This window comes from Perognathus longimembris, chromosome 8, assembly GCF_023159225.1.
Source record: "Perognathus longimembris pacificus isolate PPM17 chromosome 8, ASM2315922v1, whole genome shotgun sequence".
Taxonomy (NCBI): domain Eukaryota; kingdom Metazoa; phylum Chordata; class Mammalia; order Rodentia; family Heteromyidae; genus Perognathus; species Perognathus longimembris.
The window spans coordinates 74,778,523-74,797,210 of record NC_063168.1 but is presented as its reverse complement, the minus strand read 5'-3'; the positions used below and the strand labels follow the sequence as shown (position 1 = coordinate 74,797,210).

General features: G+C 57.1%; 1 protein-coding gene across 4 annotated transcripts in view; it reads left to right on the top strand.

Annotated features, from left to right (window-relative positions):
• Window positions 1-18,688, top strand: part of Rnf144a (ring finger protein 144A) — a 99,846-nt gene that overhangs the window by 57,620 nt on the left and 23,538 nt on the right. For all 4 annotated transcript variants that reach the window (XM_048353462.1, XM_048353461.1, XM_048353465.1 and 1 more), the window contains one exon: window positions 12,571-12,716. In XM_048353462.1, coding sequence (XP_048209419.1) covers window positions 12,582-12,716 — 135 coding nt within the window. In that variant the 5' untranslated portion in view covers window positions 12,571-12,581. The remainder of the gene's footprint in view (window positions 1-12,570; window positions 12,717-18,688) is intronic.

The window sequence follows — 18,688 nt, the reverse complement described above, 5'->3', positions numbered from 1 at the left end:
TCCTACTGAAATTGTTTTAAGAAGTGCAGAATCGGGGCGGGGGAAGGGGGGTGAGGAAGAGTGGCAGCGGGGGGGGGGGGGAAGGAATTTCGCGGGGGGGGGGGGGGTGTCCACTATATGCATGGACCTAGTCACAATGGTAACCTGTTGGTACAACGAATACACACGAATGAAAATGTAAAAGGTAGGGGGGCCGGGGGGGGGTGCCCCCGGCAGCTCAGTGCTTGAACTGTGAGCTCTTTTGAAATCATCCCTTGGGGGCCTGCAGAGCTGGAGAGCTCCGAGCTGGGACTGGGAATTGCAGGGTGGTCAGGCAGCAGGTGCAGAGGTCTGAACGGGGGTGGGGGGGGGCGGGGGGAGGGGTGGTAATCTGTGTGCAGCTGCCTGCCACCCCTAAGCCTCTGGCTGGAACCTGACAGGACAGAGCCTCTCTGGGCCCCAGCAAGAGGTTGCCCAGGGCCTCTGGTTGTTAGGAAACCATGAAGGACCAGCTTCAGGAAGCAGGTGTCTGGCTGCCTTGCTTGGGCCCTGACCTTTCCCCCCGCTCTCCTGGAGGATTCCGGCTGGAACGTTGGAGGTCTAGAAAGGGACCGCGGGGGCAAATATTTTAGGCTGCCTCGGCGTCGGTTTCTTTTGTTTGCTTGTGATTTGTTACCTTTGGAGCATTACTCAAAAAGTCCTCGTGGCCTGGCCAAAAATGTAAAAAGAGGAGGAGGGAGGAAAGGAGGGGAAAGTGGAAGGAAGAGAGAAAGAGAGAGAGAGAGAAGCCTGGCCTCGAGCTTTTGGGTTCAAGCCAGCCCGGTGTGGTAAAGTCAGATGAAGACGGATATTCTCAGAGCCCCGACTGCGAGGCTCTGCGCCCCGCTTCAGCGTGCCCCCGAGGGTTCTGCCTCGCCCCTGGAGGACCTGGTGAACCCCGTCGAGTCTCCGCCGAAGACCTCCGCCCCCTCCTCGGGCGGTGCGTTCTGATGGGAGAGGACATTGCCAGCCCCGGGGACAGTTTGCTTCTCATCACAACATGCGTGTCCACGGTAAATCTTGTCCTTCGTGGCCGTGACTGTAACGTGACTGCGGGAGACACTGACTGATCAAAAGACACCGATGTGAATTAGGGGTCTGGCTGCTAAGCTCTTATCCCGCTTTTAGTTCATCTATGGACCAGCCAGCGCAGCTCCTACATTGCCTCTTACGCCTTCTGTCGGCAGAGTCCTGCTCAGCTCTGTCCACCGGGCCCCGGGGAGGCCTTCAGGAGTGTCCGTGTAACGCTAGTGATCCTCTCCCCTCCACGGCTGAAGACGTGCAGATAACTGAGGTATTCCCCATGGGTCCACAGACACCAGCTCTTACAGCATCCAGACCCCTGGTGGGGCGTCTGGGGGTCTTCAGTTGGTGCCCCACACCTTCCAGGAACAGCGGAGACCTGAAGGCAGATCCCACCCCTACCTGCAGCAAGAGCATCAGGTCAGAGAGAGCACGTTGCCCCCATCCAGAACCTCAGCCCCCCTCAGAGCACAGAGAGACTGACGTCTGAGCAGGGACACTTTTCCTCAACACCAAGCGGAGGTTCCTCCTCCCTCGTCAACTCCATTTCCTTCAGGCAGCGACTCCCGGTGACCCAGGCGGAGACCGCGACGAACCAGACCACAGCTTCATCTGTGTTCGAGTCCCGCGAGCGGGCCCGCCCAGTTCTTCTCCCATTTCAACCTAAGGCTCATGCTGGACACTCAGACAGGGCTGGCCCCTTTGATGACATTGCCCTTCCTACTAGGGCTATACGGATTCCATTCTCTTCCTGATTTTTCACCATTACTTTTCCATTTAATTTCTGGTGCCCGTGTCTGGACATCGTTGGGACTCCCTGAAGTCAGGCTTGCAAAGGTCCAGGACTCTGGGAACAGGATCCATTCTCCCCCTCCCCCTCCCCCTCTGCTTCCTCCTCCTCTTTTTTCTTTTTCTTTTTTTAATGTGATACTCCTCATTGAGTCTGGAGCTTATCCTACAGGGCTGTGGAGAACCTTCTAGTCCTCTGTCTCCCTCATCAGAAGCATCGATCAGTTGTTTTCAACCGGTGGGGTTGTCGCCCACTGGCTCCTCTGAGCCCTCTCTACCTATCAGGAACCAGACAGCAGCAGTATACACTTGATTAGAACTTGGGGTAATAGGGGATTTGCTTTGTATTTGGTGGAAGTTTGTGTCAGGTCAGTGAAGGGTGAAACTAACATTGAAGGGAAAGGCTTTGTCCACTGCCTCTCCAAAGCTGTCTTCAACAGAGAGCTTGGCACTTGGTGCCATGAGGGTTTTCCCTTCTCCCTGCTTTGAACTCTTCAAAGGCAAGTGTTCAGCTGGACAGGGGGCTTGTGAAGATGGCTAGGCTTGGCTCTGCGGGTGTAGACGCTGACGCTGACCTGTAGCTACAAGCGTTTAGAACTTTCTAGAAACATAATACTCCTGCAAGGAGTAAGGAGAAAGAGTGGAGGCATGGGAATGTAGGAATAAGAACGAGAGAGACGTGTGGAGTTTGGATTTGCCCCAAAGGTCTTTTTGTTCACACAGCTCACAGGGGCGCATCCTTGTGAGCTGGTCTTGGTCATCAGTGTTGGAGCCCTTAAGGAACTGAAGGCAGGAAAGTGTTTAGGGTAAGCGGAGTACGCGTATGTCAAAGTGAAAGGAAAGCCCTGGAAGGTGAGCAGGGCCACTCGGTCCCAGAGGGGCCCAAAGAGCAATCGCGTGGGGTCCTTTCTGAGGGTGGTCATGACAGCATGGGGACATTCCTCTATCTCCCCGTCCTGGCCTTGTGTGGGCGTCACCTTGCTCTTTTCATTGGTTGAATGGACACCCAGGGCATTGTGGGAAGAAGCAGCGTTTGAGCAGGAGCCCAAGGCACTATGGGAAGAAGAAGCACCGTTATGTAGGACACTTGTTACCTGCCACGTTACGGTCCACCGCTTTTCATCCTTACACCTGTGCGTTCCGTCTCTCCCTCGCTGTCCCCCTCGCCTCCACGCCTTGAGATCCGTTCTCCTTGCACTGGCCAGCTGAGTCGCAGGACTCGGTGAGGCCACTGGTCCTTGCAGGTACAGTGAGCACAGGGGTTGCTTGGTCAGCGTCCCCAGAGCTTGACTCTCCCTAGAGTCCATTTCCACCTGACTTGACCACCCCGCCCCCCGCCCCTCTACTGCGTCCATTACATCCTGTTCCATTGACTACACGATTGACAGACTCCAAGCCCAGAAACTTCCCAGGCGGTTGCCCTGGCAGCGGGGCTGGTGTTTGGTGCCCTGAAGGAAGCAACCATTGTGCTGCATGCCGAGTTGGCCACGGGCCTGTTCCGAACCACGCTCGCAAACACTGACTTAAAGAAGTACAAAAACTGCAGATAATGGAAGAAACGAGCCCCCCCCCCGCCGGCCCCAGCCTCCTGCCCTGCACCCCATCAATGGCTCTTTGTGCAGCAGAGTGATGAAAATGAGATCACGTTGGCGCGCTGGCTGTCCAGGCTCTATCATAGCTGCGCTTGGTTCTCTTGGTGCCCTATCTGAAAACAAAACAAAAGCAGTTGTAACCGTGTCACTGAACCCGACAGGTTTGCCATGAGGGTGGTTTGTCACCATGGTGTTGCGGTGGGTGGTGGTGACTTCTTAGCAAAGCTCTACGTGGTTGGGCGTGAGGAGATTCTGCCTGCAAGGAGGGGTTACCCCAAAGAACCCGTTCGACTTGAAAATGTGATGTCCTGATGCTTGATTTTTCAAGCGCTGCCCCCTGGTAGCGAGGGCGTCGCGTCCAGCAGGCCCGTGAATTGGAATTGGAATAGTGGGGCTTTTATGTCTTCCTCTGCGTTTCATTCCTGAATGGGGGGTCAGAAGGCCGGCTGTGTCTGGGGCCCGGTGTGGGCAGCAGACTGTCCCGTGGAGGCCTCCGAGAAATGCCGAGCTGGTCAGCGTGGAGTGTCCTCTGTGCTCCGGGGGGGGGGGGGGGCGGCTGCACTCAGGACTGAGCTTTCGGTGAGAGAGTGGGTGCAGGGAATGGACGATGCTGCCAGGTTGCTGCCAGAGACTGGAGAGACTCACTTTGAAAGGTTTCCGGTTGTGGAGGTTTCAGTCTGGGTCCACTGGCTCCATGGCTGTGAGCCGAGAAGGCAGGGGTGTCGCGGCGGTGGCGTCGAGGGGTAGAGGTCTTACTCCATTGGTGGCTGGAGGAGAATGAGTAACAAGCAGGGTCAGGGCCGCCATATGCCCTTCTAACGCAGCTCCTAGCGACCCCGCCTCCCTCTGGACCCCACTAGACCATCCATGATCCGCGGCTTCCTCCGACCTGGGGGGAATGTTCGGCTCTATCAGTGGAATACACCACTGAGGAGGTCAGAGCCTTCTCTAATCATCTCTGGAAATCTGCTCACAAACACGCCCAGAAGCGCACGGTCCTCGTCTCCGAGGTGCGTCTCGATCCAGCCCGTCTCACAGGCAGAAACCTGGTTCTGCAGGTTCCCCGTGGAGTCACGGATGCTGCCCTTCGCCTTGGGCTCCCCCGCGCCGCTCCCCCGACCCCTCACCTGGCCGGCTGTATCCGTCCGTGAAAGGTCTGAAGCGCCCGCTGCCGCTGTTCAGTCCCCGCGGGCCGTTCCTCCAGAACATCTGTCACCATCTGGCCCTGAGCGACGGGGCGTTCCAGGCCGGGGCGGCGGGGAGGGCGGTCCTTCCTGGTCCGTTGACTCCCCCACTCCCTGGAACACCTGAATTCCGAGGTGCTTGGTGAGGCGAGGTGACAGAGAGCTCCTAGAGAGGCTGCCTCGTGGTGTAGCTGGGCCCCGCTGTGCACGCTTTCATTATTCATCAGCATGTCAAAAGATCCTGCGGCTTTCTCAGATTCTTTTTAAGGCTGACCGCTACATCATTAGCAGCGAGTTAAAACTGTGACTCTTCCCTGTTCAGTCTGCTGGGCAGTGGGGTCTCTTTGAATTCAAGTGGAAATAGCCAGTGTTTCTTGTCATTGCTTTGAGATATTACAGCCGCACTGAGGAGCCTGGATGCGCGCGATACAGCCTTGAACTCCCTCTCTCCCTCCCCGCTTGAACTACCCCACCCCCCACACCTCCCCAGTGCGGGGTCGTAGGTCTGGAAGCACATCTGAATGAACATCTTTAATAGAAAGTAGGCTTTTTTTAAATTTCAGGGCAGCTGGGATTTAGATCAATAGGTTTCTTCCGCCACTGGTTGGAGGTAGGACCGTGGGACCTGGAAGATGGGAGCTCCTGGGGAGGAATCTCCTCTCCTCTGGGATCATGCATGACTACAGCCTGTTTGTCCTCATCGGTGGGGGGCATCAGTACGCTCTTCACGAACGACTTCATTTCTGTGTGTGGACTTGCTTCGTTTCCGCCCAGCTTCTTATCTGCCTCGGGGTCCCCCATCGTGTGTCCGGGAGGTGAGTTTCTGGGACCCCCTTGGTGGCGAGGGGCGTCGTCAGTGGTTAGCTGTCTTGAATTGGGATCTGTGTGCTGCTCTACTGCTTGCCTGGGATGGGGCGAGGCGTTTGGGGAGTAGAACCTCAGAGGTGACGCGTCCTTCTCGTCGGATCCACTCAGGACGGGTCCCTGTCACCGTCCCTGGCCACTGTGACCTTGACGGTGGTCCTCTGCCTGGCAGAGTGTGAGTCTTGCTTCTCTGTGACGTCGCAGTCGCCCTGTCCGCCCTCTGGTCCCCGGCAGGTGGCCCACCTTGATTGGGAGTTGTGCTCCACCTCCTGACGCCCCCCCACCGCCCCCAGGGAAGAGAACGTGGTGAGGACAGCCACGCAGAGCTTTCCCACACCGGATAGCCGCCTTTCCTCCAGCGACGTTCGCTGATCCCGTGGACGTTTGCTTTGTATTAAGAGTTACGATCCACGGACGGTGCCGTCGGTGGCTGGGTGTTAGCCCTCGGAGCTCTTGGGATTGGCTTCTGAGCCATCCCGGAGGGTGTTGTTGCTTGTGGGTACCCCTGGCGTTCCCTGGGGGTATTTCTTGAACCCAGTGCTGCCGCCGACACCCCTGTCCCCCACGAACCCCGGTTCCTTACATTCGCGCCACCGTGGTTTGGGTGGAGGTAGAGTTTCACTGGGTAGCCGCAGCTGGCTGCACCGTCCCGATCGTCCCGAGTGGCGTGGCGGCAGGGGCGCACCACCCTGTGCGTGAGCCGCACCGGGCCGCGCCTCCCGTGCTCTCCGCAGACAGAGCAGGGCGACCGCACCGTGTGCCTCTCTCGCTCATCCCTCGCCTCCCACCCCACAGAGAAGCGTCAGAGCCACTGCGCAGGGCCGTGAGAAATGCCGGCAAACCACCAGCACAAGGCCCGAGGCCCGCTGGGCCGGTGTCACTCGCGTAACCGCCGTTCTCCCTCTGGGTCGTCTTCCTGTGCCAGCCCATCCGGGAGGGGGGAGCATGGGGGTTTCTCCTGCATAACCATCTTGCCGCTGAGAGCAGAGCAAGCCTACGTATTGACAACGCTGGAAATCTCACTCCACCCCAAAGAGCTGTGATCCAAGAGCAACGCACGGCCCCCACGCAGCCAGCGTGCGGCCCAGGTCGCTCGGTTCTGGTGAGGAGCCGCGCGTGGCGTGGCCTTGAGCCCGCGTGACTCGGGGATCTGGTCGGTGTGGGTGGAGATGCTGTCAAGTAGAACGGCCCCGCACTGGGGGTGGTGGGATTGCCCTTGGGCGCCGGGCTGCCCGTAGCCAACACACAGCTTGCCCGGCGGCCCTGCTCGATTTCTGATTCCGCGGGTCTGTGTTGGAGCCCAGGAAATTGCCGGTGAGCGAGGTCTCGTGGGATGTGGCGGCTGCTGTTCTAAGGGGCAAACGAAGCCCAGCGGGCCACGTGCAGAGGCTCAAGACAGAGCACCAAGGACAAGGCCGGGCCTGGGGACAGGAGGGCTGAGGAAACTGGTGTGCGAGGAGGAGGAGGAGGAGGAGGAGGAGGAGGAGGAGAGGAGGAGGAGGAGGAGGGGAGAGAGAAGAAGGAGGAGAGGAGAAGAAGAAGAAGAAGGAGGGAGGAGAGGAGAAGAGGAGAAGAAGAAGAAGAGAAGAAGAAGAAGAAGAAGAAGAAGAAGGAGAAGGAGAAGAAGAAGAGAAGAGGAGGAGAAGGAAGAGGAGGAGGAGGAGGAGAGGAGGAGGAGGAGGAGGAGGAGGAGGAGCGGAGGAGGAGGAGGGGGGAGACGAGAGGAGGAGAAAGAGGAGGAGGAGGAGGAAGAGGAGGAGGAGGAGGAGGAGGAGGGAGGAGGAGGAGGAGGGGAAGAAGAAGAAGAAGAAGAAGAAGGAGGAGGAGGGAGGAGGAGGAGGAGGAGGAGGAGGAGAAGGAGAGGAGAAGAAGAAGAAGAAGAAGAAGAAGAAGAAGAAGAGAAGAGAAGAAGAAGAAGAAGAAGAAGAAGAAGAGGAGAAGGAGGAGGAGAAGAGGAGGAGGAGAAGGGAAGAGGAGGAGGAGGAAGAGGAGGGAGGGAGGGGGGAGGAGGAGGAGCGGGAGGAGGGAGGGGGGGAGAGGGCGAGGGAGGAGGAGGAGGAGGAGGAGGAGGAGGAGGAGGAGAAGGGCAGGAGGAGGAGGAGAAGAAGAAGAAGAAGAGAGAGAAGGAGAAGGAGAAGGAAGGAGGAAGAAGAAAGAGGAAGAGAAGGAGGAGGAGGAGGTAGAAGTAGGAGGAGGAGGAAGAGGTCGGAAGAGGAGGAGGCAGAGCAGGAGGGAGGAAGGAGCAAGGATGGGACCCGCAGGGGCTTGTGGAGGGCTGGTGACGACTTCCCTCCCGGTTGTGTGTTCAGGGGTCAAGTGCAAGGCCTCCCCCATGTTTCCTCCCCCCTGGGATAGGCTGGCTGTTAGGAGACAATGGCACTGCCCCCTCTGGCTCACCCTCTCCCTTCTTTCCTCTCTCTTCTGCCCACCTTCCTTTCATTCTTCCCTTTTTTCTCCTCTTTCTCTCCTTTTTCTCGTGCTGTCTGCTTCTGTTTTCCTCCCTCCCTCCCTTCCTTCCTTTCCCTGTTTCTCTTTCATGCCCTCCTTCTTTCTTTCTCCCTTTTCTTCTTTCTTCTTCCTTTCTTTCCTTCTTGTTCGGTGCCATGGAGCACAGGGCCGGGGTGCTAGTCCTTGGGTTTGTCACTCAAGGCTGGCACTCTACCACTTGAGCCATACCTCTGCCGCTGGCTTTTTGGTGGGTCACTGGAGGTAAACGTTTCACAGACTTCCCTGCCCGGGCTGGCTTCCAACCACAGCCCTGCGATCTCAGCCTCTTGCTCAGCGACGAGGCCCCAGGGGCAGCTCCTCCGGCTCCTCCGGCTCGTTCTCGTGTCCACACGTCTCTCTCTCTCTCCCCACAGCGCACGGCCTTTTGCACACGGCCATGCTTCCGGAGTAACTTGGCTTATAGACATTCTGAACTCCTTAAGCGGAGGAATCGTGACATCGTCCAGATGTTCTTAAAATAGCTTATTGTTGCTTGACGGCTTGACATTCACACTAGGGAGATGGAGACTGTTTTCTCTTCTTGTCCCGGGTGCTGGGATTCTGTGGGCAAATTCCTGCCCCGGGTGCGCAGCTGGGTCGGGTTTGAAGGCCCTGCGGCGCGTAGCGACGGCCGTGATTTGCTTACACAGGGCGTCCTTGTTTGCCTACGTCCATCGTCACGGTGGCTTTGAGCGTGGCGAGGAAAACGGTGCAATGTGGACGGGAACAAAAGACAGCCGGGACCTCAGTGAGGGGAAGGTGACCGTCCTCAGATGGAAGCGTGGAGGCGGGAATCTGCCCTGGGGTTCAAGTGGAAATCCCATTCTAGAAAGAAAGGAAGCCAGGGCCTCCCCGCCGCGGGGAGCCGTGAGAAGCTGTCAACAGGAAGAGGAGCCTGGCTTCCGAGCTTTGGGGACGGGAGGACTGGGCGCGAGCGAGGCTGGAAGGGCAGTGCGTGGCCTGGGAGACGGCTGGGGTAGCGGCTGGCCGGGGATTCACGGGGTGGGAAGTTGCTCCTGGGGACGCCCAGGCCCGAGGGCTCGGGGTTGAGGTGGGGCCTGAAGACCCTGGGGGAGCTAGTGCTCTGCTGCCTTGGGCCGCCGCTGGGCCGACGTCCACGCCCATCCAGCTCCCACGCCGGGGCTTTGGGGGCTCTGATGTCTGGCTCTCCAAGGAGCTCAGCCCTTGCTCTCTGACAGACACGTGTGTCAGGTCATTTCCCTCCCTTCCACACAGCTTTTCTTCTGAATTTAATCTGCGGCGAATGCTTGAGTTCTTTATTTCATTCTCATCTTGAAGGGGTTGTTCACACGGGTGTAACACCCATGAATACAGAGCACCTTGGTCAAGGTCACCCCTGGGGTCATTCTCTCCCATCTCTCCCAAGCCCATCCTATGCCCAGGAATGTTAAAGATGCTATTTGTCTCTCACTGTCTACCGGTCTACACCTGTGGTAACTGTGTGTAGGTTTTGGCAGAAGGGACAAAAAAAAACACCTAAGAGGGTAAGAAATTCTCCCACATCACATCGCCATGTGGCAGAGAAAGAGCTCGAACCCAGGTCTGCCTGAGGCCTGTCTCCTAAAAGGAGTCCCGCCATGCTGCTAGGTACCGGGACCCCGCGGCTGTCCAGCTCTGACGGATGGCTGCAGCCTGTCCCTCCCCCGGCACAGCGCGGCCAGGAGGCAGCCACGGCCCAGGGACATTTCCAGTGCTTTCCAAAGCCGGCGGGGCCTCGGTGCGTTAGGACCGGTGAACGTCCTCAACAAGACAAACCTGCTGTGAACAGCGGACGCGCACAGATGCTACCTGGAGAAAGAATAGGGGGATTAAAATGGGGAAAATGTAGAAACCTAGAGAGGGGAGAGAGAGAGAGAGAGAGAGAGAGAGAGAGAGTGTTCCATGAATACAGGACCAAGAGAATCCTTGAGGGAACTTTAAATGATAATATTCTTAGTAATAGCGGCATGTGCGAGGTTCAGAGACATGTTTCAAATGAGCACCACTTTGGGGGTCAGGGGCGATGGACTCCCAGACAGCTGAGCCCCTGAGAATCCTCCCTGGCTTTAGCCAGGTTAGCTTGTTTAAATCACCTGGAGGTTGCACCCCGAAATCATGTGGATTGTCGTGGTAGACCTACAGCAGTGGCGACAGGGCCTCCGGAGGCCCGGCTCAGTCCCAGGCATTGAGGGTCCTGCAGACGCCCGTCTACCCTTGCAGCTGCTACCCCACCTCCAGCCCTGTCTCGCCTGCCTAGCACGCCTCTGCCCCCTTGCCCCTCCGCCGTGGCCACCGCCGTGGCCCACTGCGTCTTCTCGGCTCACTGGGTGAGTTTTCAGGTCAAGCAGGTCCCCCGCCCCCCGGAGTGCCCTGGGGAAGAACGTAAGGAAGGGCCTTTGGTCCTCAGTGACTTCTACTCGGTGACACCCAGGGAGTGCTGGATGGGAGAAAGGCATGCCAAGCTTTTTCTCTGTTTGTAGAGTAGCTGATCTAAATGGCAGCGCGATCTGGTACCTGGTATCAGAACATGGCAGCGCCTCGGGTCTTCTTTCGTGAAGTGATGACTCGCTGGACGTTGTGAGGTTCTTACTGACTATGTACTAGGGAGCCAGGACTTCTCCTTGAGTCCCACACCACCTCCAGAAGATGGGCTTGTTCACCCTGGTGTCCGGACGCCGGGTCCCTACACCGAGCCCCGCAGTGGCTCCGCTGCGGTGTGGGCTGGCGACGGAGACGGTGTGCAAATGTCCCATCACATGCTTCAGCCTGCACGGTGCTCAGCCCCTTGGGTCTAGTGAAAGCTGTTAGATGTCACTTCCTCCCGATTGCATAGTTACTTCCCCTTCCCAACATGACCTCCCCCCCACACTCAGGCCCCCTCTGCCTGGACAGGGTCTTCTTTGCCAAGTATCCCTAGCACTGATTTCGCATGGAATCACATAGCGCCTTGTGCCATCGGCTGACTTTTTTTTTTTTACCCTGAATTGCATCTTAAGGTCCTGGGTGAGGACCTTCTGCGTCCACCTTTGAGTCTGCGGGATCCCAGGGCCCTTGGCGTTGGCTGCTGCGGTTGGGTGTTTCCTTCTTCATTCTCTTTTGTCATTACATGCATTGCAATCTGCTCCACATGCAAGACGAGATGGGACAAGTCCCCTTTGTGTTGTGACCTTACAATCCAGCATGGAATGCAAGCATTTTTGCTGTCTGAATCGGTTTCGTTCCTCTGCCCAGAGAGGGAGTTTAGATAAGGAACGTGCCTAAGGTTTGGATAGCAGGTGGAGGGCCTAGGGCCGTCCATTTTGTATGAAAGTGCAACTGAATCTTACTCAGTGTCCAGAGTTTGGGATCCATGAGTTTGGACAGCGAGGGCCCCAGGAATAAGGCAATGCATACTGATTTCAGATGCAAAACGAATGCAAGAGGCTTAGAGGCAGGGACTCAAAGTGTGAATATTAATTAACCCCGGCGCAAGGATGTGTTTGTGCAATCACCTGGGAATCACTGCAACAACTGACGGGCAGGTGCTGACTGAGGGCTGTCTTCTGTCTGTCTTTCCTCACGCCTCCTGGCTTACTGGCTGCCTGCTTCGGGAGAGACCGCTCTTGGCAAGCACAGGCAATGTCGTGTAAGCGCGGTGCGGTAAGAAATCACACGAGATGCTGGTGCCTTAGCACATGGCTGGAGAAAGTTCTGGGCCGATAAAGAGCTGAGGTTCCTTTTCTCAGCTATGCTCTATGCCTCCCGGAACTGATAAGCAAGCCTGCCTCCTCCCACACCTTTGCCTTCCTGGAATTTGATATTCTAGGAAATCTTGGATCTCGATGCAGATAGGAGTGGGGAAGGGGCAAGTAGAAGTGACGGGAGGATTCAACTTGGAGGTCGGCTCGGGTAAAAATGGTCCACAAGACCCTTCCATCTCCATCAACAAGCCCGACGTGGGGTCAGCCGTTTGTCGCCTCCGCTGTGGGGGAGGCAGAGGGACGAGGAGCGCCGTCGTAGGGAGACCGTGGACCAAAACCAAAGTGTGACCCTGTCTGGAAACCAGACCACAAAAGAGCGCGGTGGTGGCCCAAGTCGTAGAACACCTGTCTTGAGTTGAAGGGAACGGTACTGGCGGGAGGGGCCCCCGGAAAGCATAGAAGCAGCAGAGCTCTTTCTTTGGAGAGGGCGGTTTCCAGAGGCCCGGGGCAGCGGGGGGGGCAGCCGGGTGGGGCGTACAGGCACCGAGGGCCTCGGACCGGGGCTGCACCGAGCGGGCCTGGAACGGCCCCCCCAGATAGCAGCCGATGTGTGAATGCAGCTTCTCTGAGTTTCGGGGGCCTTGCCTCCCCGAGCTGAGGGCTAGAAAGACCGTGCAATTATGAACTGCGTACCGAAGGGCAAGACGGAGGGCGGGGGTGGGGTTCCTTTCCTCAAGTTTGAGAATAGACGTGAAAACCTGCCCACAGCCGCCGGGGTCAGCCCCCGAGGGGCCCGCAGGGAATCGTGTGTCACGCCCCCTCCCCACCCGCAGCACGGGGGCGGGGGGGGCCCTCCAGAGTGGGGGGGGGGTGCTGGCATCTGTGGTGGAGGCCACGGGAGGGCGGTCTGACCCTGTGCGTGTCTCGTTCCAGGCTGCTCTGCGATGACCACAGCAAGGTACCGGCCCACCTGGGACCTGGCCCTCGACCCGCTGGTGTCCTGCAAGCTGTGCCTCGGGGAGTACCCAGTGGAGCAGATGACCACCATCGCGCAGTGCCAGTGCATCTTCTGCACCCTGGTGGGTCCCGGGGGGGAGGTCACGTGGGGTGGGGGGTGGGGCAGCCGCGCCGGCCCGGCTCTCCACTCCTGGCTGCGGGCTGACTCCGCGGGCTGCCGCGCCCAGGCTTAGGTCCCCTCCCGCGCCGGGAGGAGGTGGCTGGAGGAACGGCGCCAGGCAGATGGCCGCAGGAGAAGGGGTCCACGACGGCTGCTTGGGCCGCCGAGGCCGCGGCCGGCCCTGGGCGCTGGGAACTCCGCGAGCTTCGCGCCTCCGGAGGCTCGACGCAGGGTCTTGTTTCACACCTCACTTAATAATCGCGTCTGGGTCGGGTGTCGCCGTCGGCGCGTGCGTGCGGACCTGGGATGTGGGTGACTTGAAGTCCCTGGAGCCCCGAGGAGGGAGCGCAGGGCCTCAGGGAGTGAAGGCCTTTTTTTGTGTGCTTGGTTTGGTTTGGTGCTGTGGTTTGAACTCAGGCCTTGCGCTTGCTGGGCAGCCACTCTGCCCGTGAACCACACCTCTGGCCTGTGTTTGATGCTGGTTATTTCAAGGCAGGTGTCACAGGCTTCCCTGGCCCACGCTCGGACCTCAATCCTCCTAGTTTACAGTTCCTTGCTTATCAAGGATGGCAGATTCACTCCATCATCCCTGGTTAGGGCAGTCTCTCAAGCGTTTGCTCACACGAGCCTTGAACTATGATTTTCCCAGTCTCAGCCCCCTGAGTAGCTAGGATTGCGGGTGTCAGCTACCACCGGCCTTGCAATGACTGAGTCCTGATGAATATGAGAGGTTCTAGGGGGATCAGGATCTCTATATGTCCGAAAACAAATAAAAAGCCTTCTTACGGAGAAGAAGAATGAGTAAGGGAAACAGGAAAATGGTTTGCTTGTAATGCCGCTTTGTCTTGATTTTAGAATAGGAAAAAAAAAAAAGAAGTCAACTCATGAGGACTTTGGCTAGGACTGTGACACGACTATGGACTATGGACTAGAACTAGGCGCTTTGGGAGATGATAGTGGCAGATTAGAGGCTTTCAGTTACGGAGAGGGGCAGGCAACCGAGTTCTGGATCCGCAAGATCACAAGTTCAAGGTCAGCCTGGGATATATAGCAAGAACCACTTGCCCCATTTAAAAAAAACAACAACAACAATGAAACAAAACAGAAAACAAAAGACAAACTACTAAATTATACACCTTAAATACACAATCATCTTGTCACTTCTGTTTCAATAAATTTGAAAATGGAGAAAATAACAGGTATAAATTTTAAAAGCACCGAGAAGGGGGAAACCTTGGTGGACATTATGCACACCACAGCATCGGCTCTGAGCCTGAGTGCGGCTGCAATGCGCAGGGCTGGCGCGGTCTGTGGGTTTTCCTGATGTGGCAGTTAGACCTGCCTCCGTCTTTGCCGCCTCCTGCCCTCCTGCCCCGGGGTGGGTTTCCTTCCTCTCCGTGTTCCTTCCTGGGCAGGCTCGATGCCACTCAGGCTACCCCAGCCCGGGGCTGTGGGCTCGGAGCTCAGCACATGTATCATCTCTGTTTCATAGAGAAGGAACCCAGACCTTCCAGGCTTCATTGAAGTCCGCGTGGTTTCATTTCATCTGGATGCTGGGATCTGACTTTCCGAAGGGAAGAAGACTGTCTGGCGCATTCTCCATCTCCCCTAGAATGCCTCACTGAGTGCGGCGCTCGTAATAGCTAATCAATAAAGCCTCCGGAATTGAACTCTGGAGTAAATTGATCTCACTGTGGGAGCTGACATCTAAGAAGTGCACCTCATTACAGCCTGCAGGAAGGAGGTTGCTCTGAACCTTGTCCCAAGATGGAGAAGTGGAGGAGGAGAGCTCTAGCCAGTGAGCACAGTGAGCAGGGCTTCTAGCTTCACTAGAGGAAGCTGAGGAAGGTGAACGGAGATGCAATGAATAATGACCTTCCTTCTGGCCTGGGGGGGGGGGGGGGAACGTGTCCAGACGCCCCCTCTTCGTCGCTCTTCCTCTGTCCTGCAGATGCCTGGCTGCACATTTGCTATGTCTCCAGCCACCTACCAGCTGCCAGAGCTCTGCATGTTTTCTTCCTAAAACATCCCGTTCTTCCTGCCTTTGTGTCCAGGCTTTCATTGGGTTGTTTTTGTTTTGGTGGCTTCTGGAGAATTGTAGTATAAATAAATAAGCAACCCTAATTCAATCCGAAAGCTACATTTAAGTCAAGGAATGCCAAAGGAGAAAGCCAGCACTGCATTCCCACTGAGGCGCCCCCCCCCCCCAAAAGGCAGCTGGGCAGGGCAGGCCTTTGTCATTTGCTTGCACACTGGTTAGTAACCATTCAAGTGTTGACTACTGTTCCCCTCCCAGTCGCTCGCTGCGGTGGGAAGGGGCCGGGGCTCCTGTTTGTTGGCCGGTGGAGAACGGGCAGGAGATGTGCCAGTGCCAAGACACCTTCTGCCAAGAGCCCTCCTTTTACGGGGTCCTTACATCACCCCATTGTGGTCCGGCAGGGGAGAAACCAGGGGCCTCTGGTAGGATAGATGAAAGGGAAAGTGTTGAGTCAGACTGAAAAAGGAAGCCAGCCTTGGGCTGGGAATATGGACTACTGGTAGAGTGCTTGCTTAGCATGCATGAAGCCCTGGGTTCGATTCCTCAGCCCCACAGACACAGAAAAAGCCGGAAGTGGCGCTGTGGCTCAAGTGGTAGAGTGCTAGCCTTGAGCAAAAAGAAGCTCAGGAGCAGTGCCCAGACCCCTAGTCCCTGGGTATATTATGTACACACACACACACACACACACACACACACACACACCAATACTGACTCAGAATCACAGTCAAATTCCAAAGGAAACTGTCGCAGAGAACAAGAGAGGCAGAACTAGAGAGGCGCGCGTGAGCTAGCGAGCCGGGCCTCCCCACCTGAAATGCCAGCTCTGCTTGGGACGTGCGGGGGCCTCACCGAGCGTGGCTGGGCGCTGCAGAGGGGTTCACGGGGAAGGAGGCGCGTGCGGCTCCGTCCCAGGCTCCCCTGCGGGCTGGCTTCCTCCTCATTTTACCTGAGTTGGAACTTACAGAAGGAGAAAAGAGTCGGGGTAGATTGTTCTAGAGGAGCTAGCTAGCGTCCTCACGGACCCTGGTCCTGAAGGAGGTGCTCCAGGTTCATTTTGGGGGGCTCAGTGCATTTGCTCGCTGCGGCATGCTGCCGCCTTGTCACCCCAGGATCTCCTGAGTCGTGAAGAGAAGGCAGAGAGCAGCAGCACGGCCCCAGCCCGAGGCACTGTGCCTTGTCGGTGTGCCTCAGTGGGCCTCCTGGTGGTGAGCCTGGGGCTGACTGTGGATCTCTTCCTCTGTGACCCTGCCACGTGGAGGAGGGGCCGAAGAGCTAAGGGGACTCCTGTGTGGCAGACACTTTCCTTCCCAGGCGTGCAGTCAGCCTCTTTGGCTCTAGGGCCCTCAGGTGTTCCCGGGTAATTGAAATGGGTTCACTCACTGGCTACGCCAGTTCCATGGCCTATAACCTGGCGTGCATCGAGGGGCCAGGTCCCTGGGCCACCAGGCGGGAGGACAGGCGAGTCCTGAGGGGAGGGGAGCACCGAGTGTCCTCTTGGGGGGAGTCAGCCGCTCACTCTGAGGGTGGAAGCTTCTTCCACACCAAGGCCGAGTGAGGCCCAGGGCTCTTCTGGCTCGGCTTCCTTGGCAGCCCCATAGCTCCATTCTTAGGCTCTTCCCACGGCCTCAGTTTACCACATTTAGCCATGTCACATTGCCGGAAGCTTCCTGACTCTAGCCATCTGGTGCCTAAGCTCACACTCATTTGCTAGTTGGTAGAAGTGTGTGTGGCCGAGACCCTGTACTGTGGGAATGTTGGTAGAACAGGGCTATGTTGTGTTTGTCCATAGCTGACACATAATGCCATCTAAAGAAGGTTATTGTGGTATGCCTGCGGTCCGTGCGGCTCAGTGCAAGTAAGAGAGAGGTGTTCCTCCCTCTGAATTCAGGATTCCCTCTGGGCCTGCCGCTGCCCTGTTCTCCCCTCTCTTCTATGGGTTATAAGAAGTCAGGTCTAGAGGAAAGGAAATGTCCATCTTTCCATGTGGGGTCAACCTGCCCTGGAGAAAGGCAGTTGCAGGAAGTACTTTTCCAAATATTCTTGAGCGAATGGCTCCTTGGTTCAGAAGAATGCCAACAGGTAAGAACAGTGCATAGAGTTTGGAGCCAACCAGACAGCTCAGTAGCTCAGAGGTCCAGGGCCTAGGCCTGACTCCTCACCCGCCCTGCTTGGGGTCTCCAGGGGGAAGGTGAGGACCGGCTCTTCCCTTTATCTGCAAGGGTGGGGCTCCTTTTCTCTGCCAAATAAGGAATGAAAAGGCTGGAAAGTGTCTTAAGGTAATGGAGTTAAGTTTACTTGAGAGTGGAAGGAAAGCCCAGGAAGAAAAGTAGAGAAAGGAATTGGGAGGCATTCCCAGCACAGCAGGCTTCCCTTCGCCCTGGGAGGGGAGTACCGGATGTCTCCACGGGTCCCACTAGATAGCTGGTCCCTACCCGCCTCCCTCTGAGGGGATGTGTCCTTGCTTTGATTTGTTAAGTGGGGTTCGTTCGCTGCCCCAGATCTATCTGGTTGGATGTAAGTTCCTCTTTGAGCCCCTCCCATTCTGGACAAGAAAGATGATCTATGCTTCTTTTTTGTTTGTGTGTTTGTCTCCTGCCATGTGGACAGTCACAATCACCTCTTGCAGTCCTGAACTGCCTAACCTGGGTCAGACACCCTGTGTCCCGCTCCAGAAGCACAGACCCCCTCTCTGTGGTGTGCGAGGTGAAGGGATGGGGTCTCCTAGGATTAGGATGGAGGGAGCACTCCAGCGTTGACTCTCCAGGTGGTAAAAAGCCCCCAAAGTGCGGAGCATGTGACAGAGCTGAAAATGCACTGACATCTGACTTCCTGCTGCTCAGGGGCCTGCGGCATCTTTCTGTATCTGCCCAGAGCACCTTCCCAACCTGTGTGCCTTCCCAGGGCACCCGGGCTCCTCTGCTTCTCGACTGGCGAGACTCACCGGCCCCAAGCAGAGCTCTTCATTTTTTACCTCTGGTGCTTCTAAAACTAGCTTGTTGCTAGACAGAGTTGGGGAGAAACATTTCCTGATGTGCTTTTGGCGTGCAAATGCCTTTCGGTGTCACCTCCCTGCTTCTAAAATCCTGTGGACCTGGCAGAATTCTGTATCCCGCAGGAGGGAGCCCACTGCACACTCTGGAATGTTCTCTGGGTGGTGTCTCGACTCCGCAAGCCTTTCTCCTAGAACATGGGGAGGTGGAGAGGGGGAGAGGGCAGTTTGATGGGGGCCTTTCCTCTTCAGTGATGACTTCACTCCTCACAGAGGAGCTCCCTCAGAACCTGTGGGTGCTTTACAGCCCTTACCAACCTGTTGTCCGTGTTTGCTACTCTCTAGTACAATAGTACCAGGTCACCAGAAGCAGCAGTTCCTATCCTCACAGCACAGGATACAGGACTAGCAGGACAGCAAAGCTCCTGGGTACGCCTTGTGCAGGGACAGCTGCCTGTGTCCAGGGCCTGAGCATCAGGAAGGTCCCGGGTCCCACGGCAGGCAGGAGAGGACACGCCCCTGACGTGTCACTTGTGCCACCCTCCCACTGCTCACTCACCAGTGCCGCCTTCTACCCTGGAGCCCCAGGACCGGCTTAGCAGCTGCTGTCCTCTCCAGAGACCCCGATGGTTCTTCTGCATCCTTGTTGCTCGCCTGCCATAAGTTAGACATGAGATCGTTTCCTACCCAGCGGGCGAGGGGCTCCTGCTGTGAAGTCCGTGTCCTATCCGATCCCAGTCCTTAGGAAGCGCTGACCCCTCACCCCTGCCCGCTTAGCACTGAGCTGAGGCATCCTCTGCTCTTCCTGGGTCAAGGTGAAGGTTCCCCAGGCCCAGCGCCTGTCCACCTAGGAAGCATGCTGGGGTCCCCTACTTTCTCCTTGTGCTAAGGGCTGTTCAACCCCCAA